A 26,061-nucleotide genomic window follows, 5' to 3' on the forward strand; every position below is an offset into this window, starting at 1 on the left:
CTAAGTGTGAGGCTAATTGCTTTGGTTGTATGAATAGAAAAGCATACACAATAACAAAAACAGAAAAGCAGAATATTTTTTAAAAGGTGTGAAACTTGTATATATTGAGGTTCAGATGGATTTAAGTGTGCTCATACAAGGAATACAAGTGATTACATGCAGGTACAACAAGCATTTAGGATAGTAAATGGCATGTTAGCCTTTATTGCAAGGGAATGAAATATGGGAATAAAGAAATCTTGTGACAACTCTTGAACAGAGCTTTGAAAAGGACAAATCTGGAATAATAATTTCAGTTTCGTTCTCCAAATTTAAAGAAATATATCTTGGCATTGGATGCAATGATTGATCCCTGGGTTGAGGGGGTTGTCCTATGAAAAGAGTCTGAGTAAATTGGAGCTATATTTGGTAGATTTTAGAAGATCAAGAGGTAACTTATTAGAACATACAATATATTGAAGGTGTTTAATTGGGTTGATACTGAGGCATTGTTTCTACAGGTTGGTGAGTCTAAACCATTAGGCATAGTCTCAAGATAAGGGGTCAGTCATTTTGGACAGAGATGTATCCTTGGAATTCTATACCACAAGTATTGTAGATACTACATCATTGAATATATTTAAGAACAGCACAGACAGACTTTTGGTCAAGAGATATAGGAACAAGTAGGAAAATGAAGCTGAAGCCCAAGATCAGTCAATATTGTATTGAATAGCAAAAAAAGCTCAATAGACCAAAGGGTCTGCTTATCCTCCTATTTCCTACATTCATCTTCAAGTCATTCCTGTATTGTACACTGCTGCTGGATAAATTGTTCAGTGATGATGTAATCTACTGTCTGTGTATTTGCATAGCTGTAATTCTTTGTGAAACAAAAATGAAACATCATTACAAAAAGAAAATTGGTGCTTTGTGTTGTCATGACAATATTGTACATACCTTAATATTTTGGATCTTTTCTTGTTTATGTTCCAGTTGAATGTTAATTTCATTTATAAAATTAAATAGTGCATAGTTCTTCTCCTCCGTGGCAACGAACTCAGGGCCTAGATTGTAAAGGTTTTCCTTTCCAGTCAGATTTCTGAGTTGATGATATACTTCTTCATAAGCTTCATATTCAATTTCTTGCGCTGTTTTCTTGCCAATTTTATCCTTGGAATGATCTAGGAATGCAAAAATTGTTTTTAAAAGATCTTAATAGAATTTGGATTCATGTGGTCAGTTATTAATAGCTTTTTCCATCATTATGAATTTTCATTTCTGTATAGATTTTCTGGCATACTATTTTTGTTCCTTTCATTGTAATTTTTTTGCAATCATCAATGACAGTAATGTCTATGGTTAGAAAATTAAACACTTCCATTTTTGTTTCTAAGTCACACCGTCTAGCACTTCGAGAATTGTAACAACACAGCCAGGTACAAAAGGAGTCTTTTTTTATCTCAATGATATAACCTTCAGGATCCTAATAAGTGCAAGAAAATGAAAGCCTCACAAGTAATAATAGTGAAACAAAAACATTTGTTACAATAATAATAAGGCTACTCAAATATGAAAAGTAGATGTTTGCAAATCAAAAAACGCCTGGAGACATTGGATACTGCAAAGGCTATGGGACCTGACAACATTCTAGCAATGGAAATAGAGACTTGTGCTCCAAAAGCAGCCGTGCCCTGAACCAAGTTGTTCCAGTATAGCTACAACACTGGCATCTACCCGAAAATTTGAGCTGTAAATAAAACGCAGGACAAATCGAACCCAGCCAATTACCGCCCCATCAGTCTATTCTCGATCATCAGCAAAGTGATGGAAGGGGTTATTGACAGACCCATAAAGCTGCACTTGCTCAATAATAAGCTGCTCACTGATGCTCTGTTTGGGTTCCACAAGGCCATGCAGCCTCTGACTTCATTGCAGCCTTGGTCCAAACATGGACAAATCAGCTGAACCCCAGAAGTGAGGTGGAAGTGACAGCCCTTATCATCATGGCATCATTTGATGTGGTATGGCATCGAGGAGTCCTGGCAAAGCTGGAATCATTGACAATTAGGGTAAACATTCTGCTGGTTGGAATCATACCCTAGCACAATGGAAGATGTTGTAAGTGTTAGAGTCAATGATCTCAATCCAAGGACAGAACTTCAGGAGTTCCTAGGGGTCGAAATTTTCCTACACAATCTGCTTCAAGATGCTATTCCATACCTCTGGAGCAAATGACTTTGTAGCCAGGCACCCTGGTCTGAGTGTTAAGGACACTATCACTGTACCAGATGAACCCATGAATTCCTCAGGGTAATGTTCTAGGCCCAACCAACTTCAGCTGCTTCATTAATTACCTCCTCCCCTTTGTAAGTTCATAAGTGCAGAAATTGATGAATGTACAATTTTCAGTGCCATTTGCAATCTTCAGGTGCTGAAGCAGCCTGAGTCCATATGCAGCAAGATCCAAATAACATACAGGGGGCTTGGGCTGACAAATGGCAGATAACATTACACCATATGCCAGAGAATGACCGTGTCCAACAAGAGAGAATCTAACCATCTCTCCTTGATGTTTACTGCCATTACCATCAATTAATCCCTAACTTTCAATATCTTGGGAGTTATAATTGAAACTGAACTGGACCAGCCATACAAATTCTCTGATCAAGGCTTGCGGCACAATAGTATTGTCCCTGTCTCTGAGCCAGGAGGACTGGGTTGAAGTCCCATTTCTGATTCAGAGCTATCTAATAATATCTTTGAATTATATTGTTTAGAAATATCTATAAATACTATAACTACAACAGCAGGTGAGAGGCTATGAATTCGATGGTAGGTAGTTTACCTCCTATTTCCCCCACATCCACCATGTACAGGATACTATTCAGGAGTGTAATGGAATGCCCTCCACTCTGCTTGATAGGCATAGTCCCAGAACACTCAAGACATACTGCACCATCCAAAGCCAGACAAAGTAGCTGATTTAATTAACATTCAATCCAATCTCTTCAGCACTGAAGCACAGTGGATACCATCTACAAGATGCTTTTAGGTAACTCCTTCCAAACTTGCAGCATACAATTTCTAAAAGGAAAGGGCTGCAAGCAAATATGGAAAATGCTGGAGAAGCTCATCAGGTCTGGCAGTATCTTGGAGAGAAATAGAATGAGTGTTTCAAGTCTGGGCTGCAGATACATGGGAACACCACCACCTGCAAGCTCTCCTCCAAGTCACACTCCATTGTGACTTGTACTTTATTGCCTTTCCCTTACTTTCAGCAGGACAAAGTCCTGGAATACCTTTCATAGCTGCATTTTAGGTGTCCCAATGACTACAGCTGTCGAAGAAAGTAACTAGGCATGTGCAATAAGTCAAGATTAGAGTGGTGCTGGAAAAGCACAGCAGGTCAGGCAGCATGCGAGGAGAGGAAAATCGACGTTTCAGGCAAAAGCCCTTCATCAGGAATAGATAAGAACCTGACATGGACACATATAATCGATCATTATTATGTACCAATATCCTGGAATTTGTATATTACAATATTGCAGTAGCACAATTGGCATTTAAAGAAGTAGGCTCATCAACGCTTACTCCTGCTCCTCGGATGCTGCCTGACTTGTTGTGCTTTTCCAGCACCATTCTAATCTTGGCTCTAACCTCCAGCATCTGCAGTCCTCACTTTCGCCTATGTGCAATAAATGTTGGCCTGACAGCTTGCTCACATACCCATGAATGAATTTTGAAAAAATCAGTATTGAAACCTGTGCTATAATTTTCAGACACAAAGTAAAGAAGAATCTTTCTTCCCTGAAATGTATTCACACTTAAGCAAATGGATGTTCAAGCAGCCTTACAAAGTAACTTACTTCAACTACTTTTCATGATATTAATCCTTGGTCGCTATGTCTAAATTTAAGAATTTACTTATTTAGGTGAATGCAAATCTTCAGACACAAACAACAGACTCATCATTTGCAGAGTTTATAGTGGTAAGTCTGCCACCCAGTTTGTAAAGGAGACACTACTCAGTAATGTGCAGTATTTATTATGTCTCTTCACAAGTACATGGAGAAGGTTGGCTGTGCAGGGGCTGTGCACAAATTCCCATGCTGCCCATTCCTTCATCCAAAGGCTGTCTACTGACCAGGAAGGTTGTTCCATAAGGGATGTGAAGGAAAGTGAAAAGCAGGCACTAAGTGAAATGAGCATATCATTACGATCTGGAATTAGATAGGAGGTAGGAGCACGTGTTCCTAAAATATGTTCTATAAAAAAGTGCAAACAAACACACATCACTGGCACACCTTGTCAAGCATACATATCACAAAGACAGTATGCACAATCTAAAGGATGGACAGCAGAGATTCAGGGGGCTGATGGTTCACTCCCTCCCATCCTCTGAGGAAATGTTGGTGATGAGTTGACATAACATGCTGTAGATGGACGAAAGTGTTGCAGAGTGGGGAGGCTTTCCATTGTCCAGAGCTACCAGCCAATCTACTGGCCAGTAACTCTAATAGTTCTGTCAGTGCCAGGGCTCTCTAGTGGGCACTGCCAGGACTGCCATGTCAACAATATTATGAGAATCAAATGAGTTTTTAACAAATTCATTCAATCTTAATTATTTACTTTTAATATGGTGGACAGGCTCCTGATTTTAGTACCCATAAACCCTGTATTAAGGGATTGAAGTGATGAGAAGGTGGTGGGCAACCTACCCAATCTATTTTACATGCCCTCTCATCAAAAACACACCCAGTGGTGACATGTAATATCCAGCTCAGGATTAGTTCAACAGATGTTGCAACCTCTGTAACCAAGCAGGACAAGAACATGCCACACACATATATAACCAACCATTATTATGTACCATTATCCTGGAATTCGTATATTTCAATATTGCAGTAGCACAATTGGCACTAGGACTGTAGCATTTGAAGAAGTAGACCCATCAACACTTACTTATATCAAGAATGGATGGCATAAATGTGCTTTTCCAGATTTGTCCATGACCCAGGCATGAATTTAATAAAAACTGAGACTTGGAATTTCTGGTGGGAAGAAATATCAAGTGCTTGAGATACCAGGTCTAACTCATGTTATTTCAGCAGATCAAAAATATAATTTTTCAAATTTGCAAAAAAACTTCCCATATACCTTCTCTTGTAAGTTGCCGAAATTTAATCAGCATAAAGTCTTTAAGTTTTGCCTCATGATCAATAATACGCATTAGTTCTTTTATCTCTGTATTATACAAAAGGATGTCTTTTGCACTTCGTTCCTTTACAGCATTTATTCTCGTTTCTGCCTCCATCCTAGGAATGAAAAAAAAATTTACTTATTTAAACATTACAGAAATTGTGCCAATTGGAAGTAGAGCTTTTAAGAACCATTATGCACAGACCCAATTTTGAGTGGCATAGATATTGTTTTAGCTTTCTGTACATGTCCAACTTCTTTAATCACGAGTTACTGACTAGGGAGATCTGCCTTATGGATCATGGATATTAGTCAATCTTATCCACAGCTGGTCTTTGAACACAGAGATCCCTGAATTTGCTTCCTTCTAAAATAAGGCAACATGTTTTAGGTTCAAGGTTCCACAGAAGCAGCATCACTTCTAAATTAAAATAGTGGAACCTAGCCTCAGGGGTCTGCAAGTGCTAGTCTTCCTGCATTAAATTACATTGTCACCATTCATCATCTTTCTCAAGTGGCCCAGTTTAGAACAGGATTCAACAGCTGCTTCTTCTACCAGCTTCTAAACAAAACACATTCAGGCTCTCCACAGTAGTTTAGTCAGAAGTGCAATGCCTGGTATGCACCTGACCCTCACAATCAGTGATGCCCCAGTTCTGTATTTCAACTGATGTCAGATGTGCAGTGCCAAGTGTCCCATAATTGAATCAGTGTCCTTGAAGAACAATTCCCTCGACTGAACCCCATCAAGTAAATTAAAACAGCCTATAAAGCAAGTACAAAAATTCAACCTAGGGACAGAATCAATTCTGGAGTGATCCAATTCTACCATGTCAAAATTGATGTTGATCTGAAAACAGGCTGGTTCCTGACAAATGATTATGTGGGCAAGATGCAAGAATGTGGCCTGTGCCTTCAAAACTACATTCCAGTATGAATCCAAAAGAGAAAATTCTGGAAAATCTCAGCAGGTCTGGCACCATCTGTTAGGAGAGAAAAGAGCTGACGTTTTGAATCTAACTGACCCTTTGTCAGTATGAGTCAATGCCTTCAGCAGATAAGAAGGCAAATTGAAGTGGTAAAATAATTATTTTCAGTACAATCACCATGATTAATTGATGAATATTAATGAAATGCACTTCAAAGTTATAAGACAAAACTCGGGAGAAGAGTTGCATAATTCCTCAAGAACTGGAGACAAAGAACCAGGGCAATTTTTCAACTGCATCAGTTTAAAAAAAACATAACTAGAATGCTGACACTGCAAGGCTTCAACAGTCAAGTCTTTTAGCCTTGATCCAAGTCAAAACAAAATCAATGTGTAAATTGCTGCATTTAGATAGCTCTGAGTTTACAAATAATATTCTGAATGTTCTTTTGTGTTTATCGTTTTATCACTGTTCATTAACAATCAATGTCTATTTTTGAATTTTCATCTCATGAACTGCCTTACTGGCTGAAAATATAGGTTAGGAACTGAACACAGTGTTAACATTATTCAGCCTGTCACCATTTGCCAAACTTGTTATTTCAGCATTGAACCAGCTGTGAAACCTTTTGTGCTGACACTTGAAAGAATGAATAATGCTTCAGTTTTCTGTGACTGAAACAGCTATTTAAAAAGCCATGAAGTTCCCTAAACTCAACATACCAATTTAAAACATAAATCTAAAGTTTCATTTGCTTTCTAACCTGGTACTGGCTAGATGAGTGCTCACCGTTGATCATAAGCTTGCACAGATTCCTCAACAATTTCTTTCATTATTTTTTTTTGTTCTTGTAGTTTTGTACTGAGCTTATTGTAGAGTTTGGTATAAATTTCTTTATTAACCCTCAGGATATTGATTTCTTCACGAAGCTTCCGATTTTCAGTCAGAATTGTGTTAAACTTTATAGTTGACTAAAAGAAAGTGCAAGGTTCAAGGTAAGAAAGATGAGTCATTTTTCAAAATGGCAATTGTATTGGCCTCATTTGATTTGCACAAGGTAGGTGTTTGAGACCAATTGAACTTTTACGATTATTCCTTGCAAAATTACATTTCATTTTTATAAAATTTAACAACAATATTGTTCTGACAAATAACAAGTAAACTAGTAATGTTTCTCAAAATACGAGACCAATGGCTTTTTCTCATTTCATGATTATTATGTCCTGTAATATCCAAGTATAAACCTTGTAGGACTTCACTCTGGGTCTGGAGATTCACTAGAGTGCAGCAACAGCAAACAATACATTAAAGGCAAGGATTCTATTTCCAGTTAGGATAACTTAAAAGGAAGTCCCAAGGCATTTTGCCATTTAAAATTGGTTCTGAGCTGGAGAAGCAGAGCTGATTGAACAATTGTTTCAAAAGGTGGTTTTCAGAGTCTTTTAAGACCACAGAAAGAAATGAAGAATGGTTAGGAAGGAAATTCTAAGTAGTTAGGCTGTAGCCACTGAAGCTTCTGAATGTAGGGACACAGTGGGGTTGAACAATGAACAAAAGGTCCAAGTCAGAGCACTAAATGATGTGAGAAAGAACAAAAAACTGCAGAAACATCTAAAGTGAGTGTACAGTCAGAACCGAAAAGGATTGGAAATTGAATTCAGGATTTTAAATTCAATTCACGGGGAGACAAAGAAAAGGTAGTGCATAATGGCGAATAAAATGGTACAGGATATAACAAGTTTTAAACAGAGTTTATGAATGGTATGGGACCGTATGTTAACAAGGTGGATATTAACAAATTAAAATTAATACATGGATAAACATTGACAGCAATTAAAATGAGGTGGGAGCGCAGGTAAGTAATGTTGCTATAGATAAAGATAAGCAATTTTGAAGATAAAGAAATGATCATGTTTGAAACTCAGCCCACTTTTGGTGTTGACACACACTACCAAGCATATAAAGCTGCAGCAACCAGTGAATGGTGTTTAATGCAGGAGCTGAAAACAGTTGTCACTTCACTTCATTCGACTCATGCCAGTCAGGGAGTTAAAGCAGACAAAGGGTTAACCAGGAGCAGGTAAGGCTGAATTTCCATCTGGAGACTTTCTTGTGTCAGAGAATAATTTTAAGGAGCAGAATGTAAAGAGGTAAGTTGCGACCTTCCCTCCTAATCACGTGCCACATGTGTGCCTCCATGCCCAGTATCTCATATCATTTGGGGACTTATGTCAAAATTTGGACAGTTGTCCCACAGATGAGTAAATAGCATAACATTCATTCTCACTGAATCATACCTTACAGCCGATTTCCCATTCCTCCATCATAAGCTCTTTAAATGTCCTATCCCAACACCTGGAAAGACATACCAAATGTGGTGGCACGGTAGTATACAGCTGGGAGGGAGTTACCATTGGAGTCCTCAACATTGACTTCTGACCCCATGAAGTTTAATCAAGTCAAACATGGGCAAGGAAGCTGCCTCCTGATTACCTCCCACTATCTTCCCTCGGCTGATGCTTCAGTACTTCTCCATGTTAAAGACACTTGGAAGAAGCGCTGAGGGTAGGAAGAGTACAAAATATACTTTGAGATGAGAACTTCGATTTTTGTCATTGAGATAGATCACAATTTCACAGTCATGTTTTACCTTACTGAATGAACTGGCTGAGTCAGTAACATAACCTGTAAAACTGGGGCTGTGGAAGCTGATGAGAGAACCAACAAGAGAAAAACCGTCTTGATTGTGTCCTCACCAATTTACCTATCATAAATGTATCTGTCAATGATAACACTGGTAGAAGTAACTATTTTGTGGAGACATAGTCCCATCTTCAAACTGAGGGATTCTCGTACATATTGTATAGCACTACTACCAGGCTAAATGGGAGAGAGTAAGAACAGATTTAGCACCTCAAAACTGGGAATACATGAGGTGCTGTTCATCATTAGCAGTATCAGGACTGTATTCAATCATAATCTGTAACCTGATGGCCTGGCATATTCATTAGCATACATAGAAACATAGAAAATAGGTGCAGGAGTGGACCATTTGGCCCTTCAAGCCTATACCGCCATTCAATAAGATCGTAACTGATCATATAATTTCAGTATCCCTCTCCCGTTTTCTCTCCATTGCCCTCAATCCCCTTATCTGTAAGGGCCATGTCCAGCTCCCACTTGAGTATATCTGGCACTAACAGTATCCAGCACCATGACCATTGAGACAATGTCCAACACTGGTTCAAGGCAGATTGTAGGAATACTGTACCAGGAGCAGAACCAGACAAACCTGAAAATGAGGTGCCGACCTGGTGGCATGAATGACTGCCTTTGACCTCAAGGCAACATTAGACAGAATGTGGCATCATGACTCCTGAGCAAGAATGAAGTCATGGGAATCAACGAGAAAGCTTTCCACCCAACAGAGTTATACCTAGGACAAAGGAATATGGTAATGGCTGTTGAAGGATAATCATCTCAGCCCCAGGTCATTACTGCAGGAGTTTCTCAGGATGGTGCCCTAGGTCCAACCATCTTCAATTCCTTCATCAATGAGCTTTTCTACAACAAAAGGTTAGAGGTAAAGCTATTTTCTTAAGAATGCAGTCAGTATTATTTGCCATTCTACTGATAGTGAGGCATAACATGACCACATACAGGAATTCTTGGACAACATTCAGGTCTGGCAAATAAAATTTGCACCAAACAAGAGCCAGCTAGTCACTGTTGACATCATGAAAAATCGTAAAGCAGAAATGAAAAGTCCTCAGTCTACGCTGGGACAGTAAGTTACCTCAAAGGTTTGAACAACAAATGAAGCTACCTGCTCCTTGCTGCTACAATACCAAAAACATGAGAGGAAGCACAAGCAGGAAGTCACCATCAGGCCAAAAACATATTCTGACTATCACACAAATAAGCGATGTAGTACATAAATTTTAATGCTGGTGTGGTGCCAAAGACTAGCCATTTGCAACAAGTAGATATTGATTATACTCAAACAGCACATACATCTGCAACACCATGTCCAACATTAGATATGATGCTGCAGGTGAACTACATTTGCTATATAATCTTGACAGAGCACAAAATTATGCTGACAACCAAAGACTGTGTAAATGCACTGTGCCTATGTCAATGAAATAAAGTATATGAGTGCCATTCACTGGTTCATTTCTCAGGGCAAAGTCCTAACCAATTACAATCAACCTTCCAGGTTTAAAATTTAAACAAAGCAAACAAAGCAATAACCTGTCAGTCATTATTCATTGGTTAAAAATCACACAACATCAGGTTATAGTCCAACAGGTTTAATTGGAAGCACACTAGCTTTCAGAGCGACGCTCCTTCAGGTGATAGTGGAGGGCTCAATCCTAACACACAGAATTTATAGCACAAATTTACAGTGTGATGTAACTGAAATTATACATAGAAAAATTGATTGTCTGTTAAGCCTTTCATCTGTTAGAATACAGTGACAGTTTCAATTCTTTCATGTGTAAATCACAAAACCTTTTTTTAAAAAGTTGCATTCTCGGGTTAGCTGTTAACAACGGTGATAGCTAGACAATATGTTGAAGGTGTTGGCCCCCTGTGTTCTCTGTCTATGCCATGATGTTTAGATGGATTCTAATCTAAAAAATGAGATAACGGAGTTTTACATAAATTCATGCAGTTTTTGAGCTCAGATTTCCACATGAATGCATGCAGTTTTTGAGCAAAGTACAATGTAACGTTGCAAGTACAAATTCATCCCACAAAATATATGTGTGCATGTGGGTCTTTGTCTGTCTGTGTGTGTCTGTCTGTCTGGGTTGGGGGTTGTGAGTGTGAGAAAGTGTATGTGTGTGTGTGTGTGTGTGTGTAGTGAGTGCAGAGTGTCTTAAGTCTGTGAGGGGGTGCATATGTGAGTGTGGGAGTGTGTGTGTGTCTGCACCTACCGTGACAGGGTTGTATGGAGTTGTCCTGAGAGCCGGGCAGCTTGCTATGAACAACGATCTGTTTGAGGTTTGACGGTTGATTAAAGGCAAGTAGTGGAAGTGTGCGGGAAGGTCTTGGTGAGGTGCTCATCCTCAATGATAATGTGTTGCAGGTCACGAAAAACATGGCGTAATTATTCAGCTCGTGGGAAATACTGAACAACGAAGGGTACCCTGTCAGTTGCAGCACGTGTCTGTCTCCTGAGGAGACGTGTCAGAGTGTGGACATAGATACCACCATTACGCGTGGGGACACCTCCCACCACATGGGAGGTACTCATGTGACTCAGCCAACGTTGTCTATCTTATACGTTGCAGATGAATGGGCACCGCACAACAATCAACAGACAGGAGGGTTCCCTCCCAGTTGGGGAACACGTCAGTGGTCCAGGACATTCAGCCTCGGACCTTCGGGTGACCATCCTCCAAGGTGGACTTCGGGACAGGCAGCAGAGAAAAGTGGCCAAGTAGAGGCTGATAGCTAAGTTCGGTACCCATAGGGAGGGTCTCAACCGGGACCTTGGGTTTTTCACATTACAGGTGACCACCATTGCACTATACACACACACAGATATTCCTACACACACACACTCTCACACACACAGGTATTCCTATACACTCATACACACAGACACACAGAAGCGCACACAGACATGCACACACACCCTTACAGACACACACACTCCCACACTCACACATGCACCCCCTCACAGACTTAAGACACTCTGCACTTACTACACACAGACACACATACACTTTCTCACACTCACAACCCCTAACCCTGACAGACACACACACAGACAAAGACCCACATGCAACCATATATTTTGTGGGGTGAATTTGTACTTGCAACGTTACATTGTACTTTGCTCAAAAACTGCATGCATTCATGTAGAACTCTGAGCTCAAAAACTGCATGAATTTATGTAAAAATCCGTTATCTCACGTTTTAGATTAGAATCAATCTAAACATCATGGCATAGACAGAGAACACAGGGGGCCAACACCTTCAACATATTGTCTAGCTATCAACGCTGTTAACAGCTAACCCGAGAATGCAACTTTTTAAAAAAAGGTTTTGTGATTTACACATGAAAGAATTGAAACTGTCACTGTATTCTAACAGATGAAAGGCTTAACAGACAATCAATTTTTCTATGTATAATTTCAGTTACATCACACTGTAAATTTGTGCTATAAATTCTGTGTGTTAGCATTGAGCCCTCCACTATCACCTGATGAAGGAGCGTTGCTCCGAACGCTAGTGTGCTTCCAATTAAACCTGTTGGACTATAACCTGGTGTTGTGTGATTTTTAACTTTGTACACCCCAGTCCAACACCGGCATCTCCAAATCATGATTATTCATTGGTGCATTTTCCAGTTAATCAGCACTCTTCTTTCTTGCTGTATAATGCTGTTTTTCTTGAATTGTCATGAATGCGAGATGATAAGCTTTGACAAGATGTGTGATTTTTCAGCAATGTTATTATTGTGTTGAAGTGGCTGTACCAAACTCTTGTACGTGCAAAATCAAGATCGCAGATTTAATGCAAAAACTTTTATGTTAGCCAAAGCAGTTCTTGGCAAACATACTCTTTTGTCACTTACTCACAAATTAGCCTCAAAACATGAGAACTTCAACAATTGAAGGAACTCTTATATAATCTGTTTATAATATAATGTTTGGAGTACGTATCATCAGGTTTGTAAGTTATTACATTTTGAAACTGTGTCTTTAAATCTTGGGTAAACTGAAGGAGGTCTTGTGAACAAATGCAAAGCAAATTGTTTTGATCACTGCCTTGCAGTTAGAATGGGCAGTTGGGTAGAGATTAAAGGTGGCCCAGATTTTTTATTAGGGAGTAGGTGCAAGGTATTTAAAGTTGGTAATAATGCCAGCAGCTTGTGCTAACAAGGAGAAAGTATGAGTCGCCACTTAAGCCTTTTCCTATCTTTTCTTATCTAAATCTACAAATAGAACTTTCTATTCCTTTATCTTTCAACTGCTTGTTTAGCTTCCCCTAAAATACATGTATACAATTCACTTCAACCACTCTGTAAGTAGCAAGTTCCATGTTCTTGCCAATCTTTTGGTAAATACATTTCTTCTGAGTTCCTTACTGGATTTCTTGGTGATTAAATATATAGACCTAATTATATATGTTAGCTAAATATTTTGAACACAGACTAATGCTGTACAGAAATTGCCCTTGAGGAAAGACATAATTAGTTCGTAGTTATCGGTATTTGGACGTATAACTTGTGCCTGGGAAAGTTTAAATACATGCACCATGGGTCATTTCCTTCAATTTATATTTGATCTAGAGAACATACAATGCAAGTCCCATTCTAATTCACATATATACCCAATCTGAGCTAGAACTGTATTGTAAATGTGGACGGGGTACAACCTGTGCTAAGAATTTGATATCTTTAGCTCACTGGCCATTTCCACTTTCCTTACGAAGGAAATCTAATCTCATATCTATTTCTTGGAGGCATCATTCACTCTCAACAACACTCACTATCCTCTAGGATGTCATCTGGAATGTCAATCAGCCAAGTCTGTCTTATGCACCAACGTTTTAAATATTTGGATATCAAAGTCTGAGGGCTTACAATACTTGCCGGTATATTCCATTGTGTCTCCACTTATATATAGGTCAGTGAATGTCCCTCTACCCCACATTATTTTGAACCAATCTTACCTGGAACAGGCTAGAAAATCTCCCCATCTCCATGTTATGTAAGTCCCAGAAAGGTGTGGAAGGTTGCCAGCAGATTCTCAAGATATGCTGCCATTCAGAATTAGCACTTTTAGAAGCTCAGTAAAGAGACACAGTCCAAAATGGTCCAAATGGTCCAAATTGATTCTTACATTATACCACAGAAACAAGACAGTACTGATATCAAATCCTTTCATCAGAGGCACTATTTGACATGATTTGGAGATGCTGGTGTTGGACTGGCGTGTACAAAGTTAAAAAGATTTGATACTCCACAACCACCTGATGAAGGAGCGTCGCTCCGAAAGCTAGTGCTTCCAATTAAACCTGTTGGACTATAACCTGGTGTTGTGAGATTTTTAACACTATTTGACAATTTTACATGTCAGGTCAAAATAAACATGCAAGTAGCCAAAACTGTTGATTTTGAAATGCACTGGATGGTTTCAAAAACAAATTCATTCAATACAATATTCTTATACATCAACTTACCAAGTTCAGTTGATTCTCCAAAGTCTGTATTTGTTTTTGCAAGTGTCTGCGTCGTTGATGAACACTCCTCAGTCCTCCAATAGACATCTTTTGCTTGTTAATTTTATCTTCTTGGTCTCTTATCTGTACAATAAAGATATATGATATGCATTTTTTCTAAGTATTTATGAATCCTTTATATGTAAATATATTATGTAGATAGTGGGAAACGTTTTCTTCAGAATAAGAGTATTTTTAGCTCATATACATATAAGGAAAACAAATTCAGTAATTTCTTTCACATTGATTAATGTTAGAGGCAAGATTAGTGAATGGAATGCAGTAAACACATTTCAGTACACTAAAATAAATCAGAATACAAGTCATATGAAAGCCACAATCAAAAGCCACAACGCATTTGAATCTTGGACCATAGACTTGACCACAATCTTTTGAGCTCCTAATTTCAGGCGTGGTTTATTATTGTGAGGCATTAAGCAATCTCCAGTTACTTTCTCAAATGAGGAGAGAACATTGAATGTTTATGAAATTCTTCCATAGCAAGGAGACTAACAGCAACTACTACCCTGCAACTTGACGTTAGGGCATATGTTGTCCAACAGGAACAAACAAGAAAACAGAAGGATCATCCCTCCCACACCTTTAAAAAAACAAAAGAAAAATCAACAAAAAGGCATGAACGTATTTGTACTTTTAAGGAAGGGGGTGGTTTTAAATCCCCAATTGTAACCATACAACCATAGGGAGCTGAAACAAGGAGGCACGAGGCAATGGTTGTGACCTTGAAGAAGCAGTCATTCAAATCTACTTCAGTACAGATAGAGAATGTTAGAGGCCTGAGAACAAGTTATCTTACATAAAAGATCTTTCCTAACCCAACTATTTCTTGCTGCAAATATCATTTGGGTTGACATTGACTGTAATGGTTCCTGCAGTTTTTCAATAGAATCTTAATAATGAATCCAAATCTAATAACTCATCTACATTATGTGTTATTAAATAGTAAATGATTCATGTCTAACTTTATTGCTCATTCATTGCTGGTAGGTTAAAAAAATCAACATCAAATGTGGAAATAGGATTTAAATAAATATGAAAATGAGGTTCTGAGGTAAGCTGTGGTGTCGCTGCAACCCCGGTAGCCAGGTGTTAGTACTCTACTAAGAGGTCTGTATTTGTACAGTTTGAATCATGCTGATCTGTAGCCTTACCATCAAGTCCAAAGTATTAATCAATATTATTTAGCAGTAACCTAGAAGTCTACCCTGAGTTTATATGAACACCTGAAGAACCCACGTTAGAACCTGTTACACATGGTAGCGGCAATGAAGATAGCATTCAAAGCTAGATTGCATTTTTCTGAGGAATCTAAAGAACCACAAGGCAACACTGAATGATCATAATGAAAGATTAATTGAACCATGAGGCAAAAATCCTGAGAAGAATTCAGAATACCATGATTTGAAGACTCACTCAAAGTAGTTGAAGACTTACTCAAAGTGAGGTAATGTGGTGCAATCTCTGAAGTGGCAGCATGTCCATGCACACTTAGCAGGGCTGTCCTTTCAAAAGTCATTTAATACTGTTGAAGGATTGATGCAAGTAGTTAGATAAGAGTTATGGAAGATGTACTTTCACAGGTATAGAACAGCATCAAATCTCTGGTTGAACAGATCCAGGTAAATATTCTCTTAGGCCCAGTCAGCTCCATTGCTGACAACATTCTTATCAGGAAATGTGTTAATGAAACCTCAGCAGATTTTCAGAGAGTTCCAGCAGCCTTCAATGTTTATTTTAGTCTTGTGAGCCTTGTTATTGAATGTACTCATTCCAACCAAGGATCCCAACATTCCATTGAAGATTTATATAGAGTTGTCATGATTGTAACGAGGTCAGCCAGGTGGACTTTATAGAATATGAGTTCTCTGATTGGGACTGTTAATCTGACAGATGAACATCCTGTTCACTCTTCGAGATGGCTCTGAGGGAACTGGATTAGTGTTAAGGACTCTCCACGTATAAATAAAGGGTGACATGTGATGGGATACCAGCCTCTGTGGAATTATTTTGAAGTGTCATCATTCATGTGATGTTATGGTATCAAGGGATAAACTTGTCTGAATTCTCAATGTTACATTCTCTGATTTACTGCAGTAAGAGCAAGACTTGACCTTCAAACAGATGAACCAGCATACAAGACAGTTAGTGTTCAAAGCGTGACTTTGGGCAATACAAAGTATGTCTAAGGCTCAGTTCAACCTGTAAGTTGGCTAGACCCAAAAATGTCTGCCATCCCAAGAAAAAAGCTGCCAAACATGAGAAAAAAGCAGGAACTACCATTTTGAAGGATAAGTGTCCCAAGTGACAAGATTCCCAAGGAGAGGGCACCCATTACTTCCGGTGTGGGAGATTTGACCACTTTTAGCAGTTTTGCAATGCAAGATTATCTCTTCAATATAAATTAAATATGTTAATTCGAGAACAAAACAATAAAGCAAACTGAAAAACAACTTGAAGAAGGCATGTAAATTACATACATCCTTGGTCAAATGGATGTTGTTGGTCTTAAAGCAGACCAGGATCATTAGTCTGTCAAATTGGAAGTCAGGAATTTTGATAATATATATTTCTTGATTCTGGATTAAATTAATACTGACCTGTGTGATACTGTGGACTAACTTTACACTGTACATCTTTGACCATCAAAGGGAAAGATCCAGAGTCTTGGAGGCTACACCCTTTCAACTACACATTGTTTTTGTTTCAAAACAATCTACATGGTAAAGTTATAAAGAAACCTATCTATGTCATGTTGAAACTAAACAAATCCTTATAAATTGGAGATCATATATTCAACTAGGTCTTCTACAACAACCACCAGCACAGGTAAATGATGTCAATGTGTTGTTGATACTCCAATCTGTGAAAAAGTGCTATGGCTGAATAATACTTACATACCATTTTGTGAGGAACCATCTCTAGGAAAATGAGTTTTCATCTACAAAAGACAGATTCCGAATTTGTGAAGTCTTCCCATGGGTTTCTTCATTTATTGAAGCTTCACATCAAGAAGATTCAATGATTTCCTTTGTGAAAAACTTCCTCAGCTTTTACAAGAGTTTGATCAGCATTGTGATCCCTCTCCAATGATATCTGGAAAAAATAAGCTTCTTTCTTCTTCAGAAATTCTTAACCAGGAAACATGTCCTGAGAAGCTGACAACATGTTAATGTCAGGCCAAATTTTGTCATTTCAGGAAGAAAACCATGCAGACACATCAATTCTTGACACAATGCATCATGGTCTTCTGGATCAGAGTGAACAGAAAACTTCACCTCCACCTATTATGAAGCCAATTAGATAATGAGAAAAAGATATAAAATCCTTTGAGGATGTGGTGGAAGTTCCAGTGCTTTCAACTTCACAAAGTGATCACAATGATCTTGTATTCATCAGCATTAAAGAGTACGGAAACTCTGCTTCAGCAGAATGTTCTTCAGCAATTCTGAAGCAAAAAAAATTAAGTGCTACTCTTGCATGAGAGTCAGAAAATGTTTCATCTTCAGAAATCTGTGTTCAAAGTATTCAAATCTGAAGTTCCTCTTATCTCATTATTTTGTCCAAAATATTTCATGGTAACTTCAGTCCAGAAAACATATTCCAAAGTAAGCATCAATCGCCGAGATTTTTCTTGATTTTTTTGTAAACCTGAAGCAAATCATTTAAATAAGTAAATCTATACTCTCCAGTGTCCCCATTGATACAATCCTCCCTTCATCCTAAATTTGACATTACACTGCAAGAATATTAAGATGTCATTGTCTTGCTATTGCAGTTAAATAGTAATATTCCTCAGCCCTATGCCGATCATGCAACTTCACCATTCAGCAGTCTTTCATTTTCAGATCTTCTCTTCACTAGAAGGCATCATGAAAGAAATAAAATGGATTCATGCCCAGTCAAACAGGTGGCGCCCTCTTGATGAGCACCAATCTGTCTTTATTCTGATGTGGTAGTCCACTAGCAACCTGTCCTTTTCAGCGCTTGGAGCTTGGGGATACCGAGACTAATTCTACTCTTTCATTTCGGCTACTGAAAGAAGTAGTTCCAAGCCAGCCATAAAGCCATCACCCTTCCACACTATTTTGAATGACCAGTTCAGGGAGAAATGTGACATCTTCACACGGCTTGAATCAGTGAATAACGGATTTTGTGGGGAGATGGTGGGGTTGGAAATAGATTAAGTAGGGGAATACGTTTATTAAAATATTTCAGCTGATAATGTTAAAAATGTCTTTTTGGTTAACAATGCTGAAAACTTAAAATGTATTTGGTGAAGGAAATAAAAAGCTAGTGTTTAATTGATATGTAGATAAGCCTGTGCTGTCGCTGTGACTTTAGTAGTCATGCATTAGTATTCCATGAGAGGTTGGACTCTGTGCAGCTCAAAGCATACTTCTCTGTAGCTTTCCATCTGTCACATTGTATTAATAAGTGTGTTTAACTGTAACCTTGAAGCCTGGTCTGAGCTTGTATGCAGAGATTACACATGAAGGGCAGAAGGGGACATTCTTTCATCAAGTTGCTCAGCAGGAGACAGAGAAAGAAAAATTCACCATTTCGAATGGGACCCTTACCCAGAATCTTCACATGTTCTTAAGAATGATCCCATTTGAAATGTTTGCTTGTTTTCTTTCTTCAGTTATCGCTATCTAATTCTAACAACTTCTGTTTCTAATTAAGATTTCCAATCATTTTGAATGGCCATCCTAAAAATTCAGGGCAATGTGCATTAATTCTGTAATGTAATATACAATCATGGAAACAGTGAAAATCAATTTTGTTTCACCCTGTTAAATGGTGGATTCAATTCTGTGATTCAATTTTTTTGGATAAACTTTCAAATACTAATTTACTAATTTTGGATATTCAAGATTTTAGACACATACCTGAGCATCGAGCTTAGCGATCAGACTCTTTTCCTGCTCGGCAAGGCAATCATACTCCTCTTTGCTTTGCAACAACATTTTTATTTGTGTTGAATCATTAATATCCTTCTGTACATTCTGCGGAGCTGTGACAAGGGCTATGCTTGTTGCAAGATTTTCATGTTCACGCTGCAATATATTTAACTCTCGTCTGCAAAAAGAATCAAGTTCCAAAGACATTTTAGAAACATGAATTGCATCTTACTACTCAAGATCCATAGGCATACCGACTCTTTGTATGGCTTTTCTTGACCTGCAGCCCCCATTAATGACTCCTATAATTACAGTGACAGCAAACCTCACACTCTTCTGGCTCACAGGAAGAAAAGAAATACTCTTATAGGTTGTCACTGCACAATTTATTCCTGTGTACAAACAGACAATATTCTACTTGCAGCATTCTGTTTTCAAATTCAAAGTGACCACAAACAATGGCATGGTAGAGAGGGCAAATTCCATCATCCTGTTAACATACATTCTTCAGACTCAATGCTTAAAGAATAAAATGTGCCTAAAATGGAGTTTCAGCTTCAAAACGTATCAAACAAGTTTTGAATAAATGCTGAAAATAAACTTGTAATGAACATAAACTGAGTTGATTCACAGGCTTTTGGCCTTGGAGTTTCCCAGATAACTTGGCCTTAAATCATGAATAGAATGTCACATGCAATCAAAACCATTATGTACTCCAAGAAATAGTTCCAGAAATATCACAAACATTTTTTACCTGCAATAGACCCAACTGCACCTCACTCAGATCTCAAGTGTAACATGTAATCGAACATAAATCTATCTCTCTTCCTTACTTATGCAGAAAACAAACTCGAGAAATACTGTATGGTTCAGGGTCATCGAACGGTCTTGGGGGAGAGAAAGATATGCCGCAGTAATTCAAATCAGTCACAAGTGACCACATTTGTTAAGTTTGAATAGCAGAAGGGCCGTTGGGGGCCCAGTACCTAAGTATTACCCAAATATGTTAATTGAATGTTGGGAGACCCCTCTGGATTAAGATATAAAAAAGAGAGCTCTGCACTCTTCAGCTAAACAAACAATAATAATTAACATTTGTAGCAATAGTGGAAAGTCTGCAGTAGTGTCTCTCTTTGTCATTCAAAAAGTGGCTGTTTTCTTAGCTTTTCCTAGTTTGTAAAACTGTTTGTCAAACAGATACAAAGAGATGCAGAGTGTTAGGACAAAGAAACAAGATATCAAGTTAGCTTATTAGGCTGTTCAAATATTCCATACAATGAGTTATTTCTGTGATATTTTAATATTCCAAATACTTTTAAAATTATTTACAATTTAGAAAGCCCTTGTGGTTTAAAGGAATGTTGAGCAAAGCCCAGTTCCTGATAACAGCCAGGAAATCTGCAATCCTTACTTGGTCTGGCCAGATATGAATCCAGACCCACATCAATGTAGTTGACTCTTAATAGCCCTCTGGGTAATAAATGCTGGCCTAGCCAGAGATGCCCAATCCCTTGAACAGATAAAAGAATTATGACATTTACATATGTAACATACTAACAAACCTGTACACTTTAATTGAGTCAAATGGCTCAATTAATCACATTGCAGGGAGCCTAATGCTATCACAAATAAGTTTTTAAAAACTCTTAAGAACACAAAAGAGGTTGTGATAATGTACTATAGTCATACAATTGGCCTCTATTCTATACAATAGAAACACAGAAAGAAAGTTTTGAATTTATATTATAAATTTTAAATTGTGTTTCAGCTTCAAAGCTGACCACACAGAATGAAGTTTAACTTTTTTGAACTTAATGCTACAAATAAACTTTCAGAAACAACAAGGTAAGTTTATTCAAATCATCACCCAATCTTTTGGACACAGACCTAGATATGCCAAAGCATATTACAATTAACAAAGTGCTTTTGAAGAGCAGTCATTGATGTAAGATAGGAAATATTGTGCCCTGCAAACTTTAACAAACAGCAAAGTGATAAAGACCAGACAATTTGTTTTATGTGATGTTAATTGAGTGATCAATATCAGCCAGGTCTGGGGATAGTTCCCTGCTCTTCTTCGAAACTCTGTCATGTAATCTTCTACACTTCCCAGAGAGAGAGTAGACTACTATAAAGGATTTTATATTTCGAATGAGATGTCGAACTTAAGTTCAACATCTCATTCGAAATATAACATCTCTTATAGTGCAACATTCTCTCTGTACTGCACTTTTTTTTTCTAGTGAGGGAGAGGGTAGGGACTAAATCAAAATAGAATTGGAGGGAACTAATCCTTTTTATTTATTTATTTTTCTTTTTTTATCATGTTGACACTCCTGTTTATCCTTTTTTTTTCTCTTTTTCATTTTTTTTCTGTACTGCACTTGAGTGTCAATCTAGATTTTTTCAATTAACTCTGAGGGTGGGACTTGAACTTGTAATGGTTTGCCAATTGACTAGGTCTAACACTCTGAGGGATTGAAAGATTATTCTAGAAAACACAATGCATTATTTCCTGTTTAGTGAATTGGATACCGCTTGTGTGAGCTGAGAACTTGATCAAGGATCAGATTTTTCTTGATCCCTGCCAGATTCATGGCAAAGACAAACTGCAATCTTTAGTTGGTAATAAATTTCATTATGACTTCAATATTATGCAAAAACTGCAATGAACCTCATGCAAGATTTCCCATTTTTTTACCTGGAATGTACTATATGCTTTGTAAGTCTTTACAAATTGGCATTAATGGGTGGTGCTTTGAAAAACTGATTCCTATTATGTGTTAGGAGCTACTCTTGGTGCTGTTTTCTGTTTCTTTTATTGCTACTGAAAACGTTTGTTAGCCTGTAAACAATATAGTCAAAATCAAATGGCCAGATTTAAAATAAAAAATCTTTGTACCTAGGTAGGATAAAGCTCAGGCAGAACACATTAGTTTTTGGTGAATATGCAGATCTGCATGCTAGAATTTTTAAAAACATCAATTACATTGAGAAAGGGCTGACTGATATTTTAAAATAATGTTACGAATTGTTTCAGATCGAATATTGCTGATTGTCTTAGAATGTTGTCTCAACTGTTATGGTGGAAGTCATCATGCTATCAAAATATGAGCAGAGATTTCAGAGCAGGTTGTTGAGTGTGGTCTACATGTTTTACAGTTCTTGCATGGTATCTTGTAAGCTACATTAGTTTTGCTGGTAGTATCTAACTGATCCTTTAGGTTCATTAGTTGCTGTTTAAGTGTGTTGGTAGGTTTGTGGGCTACCATGATGCATTCTAACCAGAACTCCATGAATAAACACATCAATTTAGATCCTATCTACCTTCCCTTGAGAAACAAGAACTAGAAATGACATCACCCACCTTAAGAAACCAAGACCTATAAATAGAGAGGCGGGATATACCACCAGCGCTTCACTGGAGACTCTCACTGATATTATTTATTGTATCCCAGTGCAGATATGATGGGCCAAATGGCCTCCCTCTGCACCACAACAATTCTGTGATAGACACCTATCGTTAGAAATATCCAGAGCCCAGCAGGCAGTGGGAGACAATACAATTACCTGGAGGTAGCCTTCTGGCAAACATTGCCTGTTTGGGTTCACAATGATAGCCAGACAGCTGAATTCATTTGTTTAGTTTAATTTTGAAAAGTCTGGAGAGATGAAATCTCTACCTTGATGCACCCTCCCTTTTACTTACCTGTCATGGCAACTTGCTGCTGTTTCCAATAGGAAGCCCCAGCTTTGAGAGCCCACCCAATGTCCTAGATCAGATGGCTAACCTAACATTTGAACATAAATTGGTTAATTTTGGGGAAATCACAGAGGAGTGACTCCCTCCGATACAGTGTGGTCTTCGCATCCTCATTTGAGCCTGACAGCAAAAAGCTGAAGCCTACAGGGAAAACTCTGCCCTAGTAGCTTATTAACAACTGAAGTAAGACTAGTTGGCCTATATTTTATCTTTTACTCCTGTCCCATTTTTTGAAAAGTCTCATTTGCCACTCTCCAGTCCTCTGACATAATTTATTCAAAAGAACTTTAGAATTTATACTCAGAGTCCCAACTATTTCTCTCGAGATTAGTGATTTGAGTATTTTGATCAGTGTGACATTCCTATGTTCTATACTAGTCATAACACCCGTCCCTAAATTTGAAGACCATAATTATGGAATTTTATCCCAGGAGTATATACCCATAAATGGTTTTATATACGTTTTATTCTCTTCCTTTGCACCCTTTAAACCAATGACAAAGGACATCCCGTCCTTCACATGCTGAGCTAAGTCCCCAAATTAGTTCCTAAAAGCTATCATTATCTTTTCTATTTTGCCTGCAAACATGCACGTAAGTGGCACTGGAATTAAATGATTCATATGCCCTTCTCTTCTGATTACATGACTAATACCAAGTTCCCTGATTTTCATTGCAATCGGTGCTGAAATCTAGTTCTGAATTAACAGGTAAGTGAATGCCCAGCAATCATTCACAATACCTACAAAATCATGAAACTCTGGTGTAAATTGATCTTTAGATCAGCTACGTTACATTATGGTCAAATTGCAAAGTGTTACAACTCTGTAATCAGTGACAGAATTATATAACAGAGTTGAATTCTTCAATTTAAAATCGGAGAGAGCATCGATGATGAAGCAATAGCCTAGTGGTATTATTGCTAGATTATTAATCCGGAAACTCAGCTAATGTTCTGGGGACCTGGGTTCAAATCCCACCATGGCAGATGGTGGAATTTGAATTCAACAACAAAAAAACAATTCTGGAATTAAGAATTTATTCATGACTATGAAATCATTGTCGATTATAAGAAAAAGCTATCTGATGCACTAAAGTCCTTCAGGGAAGGAAATCTGCCATCCTCTCTGGTCTGGCCTACATGTGACTCCAGACACACAGCAATGTGATTGACTCTCAATTGCCCTCTGAAATGGTGTAGCAAGCCACTCAGTTGTATCAATTGCTACAAAATCTCTAAGAAATGAAACTGGATGGATCACCTGGCATTGACCTAAACAACAGGAGAAACAGCCCTGTCGACTGTGCAAAGTCCTTACTAACATGTGGGGGCTAGTGCCAAAATTGGGAGAGCCATCTCACAGATTAGTCAAGAAACAGCCTGACATAGCCATACTCGTGGAATCATACCTTACAGACAATGTCCCAGACACCATCATCACCATCCCTGATATATCCTGTCCTACCTGCAGGAGAGACCCAACAGAAGTGGCGGCACAGTGGTATATAGCCAGGATGAAGTTGTCCTGGGAATCCTCAACATTGACTTCAAACCTCATGACATCCAGTGGCTTCAGGTTAAACTTGGGAAAGGAAACCTCCTGCTGATTGCCAAGTACTGTCCTCCCTCAACTGATGAATTGGTACTCCTCTACATTGGACAACACTTAGAAGAAGCACTGACGATTGCAAGGGAACAAAATATACTCTGGGTGGTGAATTCCAATGTCCACCACTAGGTGTGACTCGGCAGCAGCACTACTGATCAAGCTGGACGAGTCCTAAAGAACATTACTGCTAAACTGGGTTTGCGGCAGGTATTGAAGGAAACAGCAAGAGGGAAAAACATATTTGACTTCATTCTTACAAATCTGCCAGCTTCAGAGGCATCTGTCCATGGCAGTATTGGTACAAGAAACCACCATTTAGTTGTTGTGGAGACGAAGTCCTGCCTTCATATTGAGAATAACCTCCATCATGTTGTGAGGCACTATCACTGTACTAAATAGGACAGACTTTGAACAGATTAGCAACTCAACACTGGCATCTATCTGGCACTGTGGGCCATCAACAGCTACAGATTTGTACTCCAGCAGAATCTGTAACCTCATGGCTTGGCAAATCCCCTACTCAACCTTTATCATCAAGCCAGGGGATCAACCCTGATTCAATGGAGAGTGCAAGAGGACATGCCAGGAGCAACACCAGATGTACCTGAAGTTCAGGTGTAACCTGGTGAAGCCACCAAACAGGACTACTTGCATGCCAAATAGCGTAAACAGGAAGTGATAGACAGAGCTAACCGATCCCACAATTAACAGATCAGATCTAAGTTCTGTAGTCCTGCCACATCCACTCATAAATGGTGGTGTTCAGTTACAAAACTCACAGGAGGAGGAAGCTCCACAAATATTCCCATCTTCAGTAAAGGAAGAGACCAGCACAACAGTGCAAAAGATAAGGCTGAAGATTTTGCAGCAATCTTCAGCCAGAAGTGCCAAATGGCACCATTCACGAGTCTTCAGATACTGAAGCAGTCCATGTTCAAATGAATCAAGATCTGGTCAATATCCAGGTTTGGGCTGACAGGTAGCAAATAACATTTGTGTCACTCAAATGCCAGGCTATGACCATCACCAATAAGAGACAATCTAACCACTGCCTCTTGACATTTATTGGCATTACCAGCATTGAATCCTCCACTATCAACATCCTGGGGGTTATCATTGACCAGAAGCTCAACTGGACTCACCACATAAACACAATGACTACAAGACAAGGTCAGAAGCTAGGAATACTGTGGCGAGAAACTCACTTCCTGATTCTCCAAAGCCAGTCCAATATTTACAAGGCACAAGTCAGGAGCGTGGTGGAATACTCCCCATTTGTCTGGATAACTGCAGCTCCAATAACACTCAAGAAGCTTGACATCATCCAGGACAAATTAGCCTGCTTGAATGGCACTACATCCACAACTATTCGCTTCCTACACCACCAACGCTCAATGGCAGCAGTGTGCACTACCC

At 38.5% G+C, this 26,061-nt stretch overlaps 1 protein-coding gene across 1 annotated transcript in view; it reads right to left on the reverse strand.

The window, feature by feature from the left end:
• The window catches only part of LOC122562410 (coiled-coil domain-containing protein 63-like), a 90,626-nt gene that overhangs the window by 15,162 nt on the left and 49,403 nt on the right, over nucleotides 1-26,061 (reverse strand). Inside the window, exons 4-8 of the mRNA XM_043715267.2 lie at nucleotides 19,262-19,451; nucleotides 14,313-14,435; nucleotides 6,900-7,081; nucleotides 5,140-5,297; nucleotides 940-1,163 (exon numbers count right to left, since the gene is read on the reverse strand). Of these exons, the coding sequence (XP_043571202.2) occupies nucleotides 940-1,163; nucleotides 5,140-5,297; nucleotides 6,900-7,081; nucleotides 14,313-14,435; nucleotides 19,262-19,451 (877 nt within the window). The remainder of the gene's footprint in view (nucleotides 1-939; nucleotides 1,164-5,139; nucleotides 5,298-6,899; nucleotides 7,082-14,312; nucleotides 14,436-19,261; nucleotides 19,452-26,061) is intronic.

This window comes from Chiloscyllium plagiosum, unplaced genomic scaffold (genome assembly GCF_037043375.1).
Source record: "Chiloscyllium plagiosum isolate Xiang-an unplaced genomic scaffold, Cpla_swu_hap1 HiC_scaffold_24, whole genome shotgun sequence".
NCBI lineage: Eukaryota > Metazoa > Chordata > Chondrichthyes > Orectolobiformes > Hemiscylliidae > Chiloscyllium > Chiloscyllium plagiosum.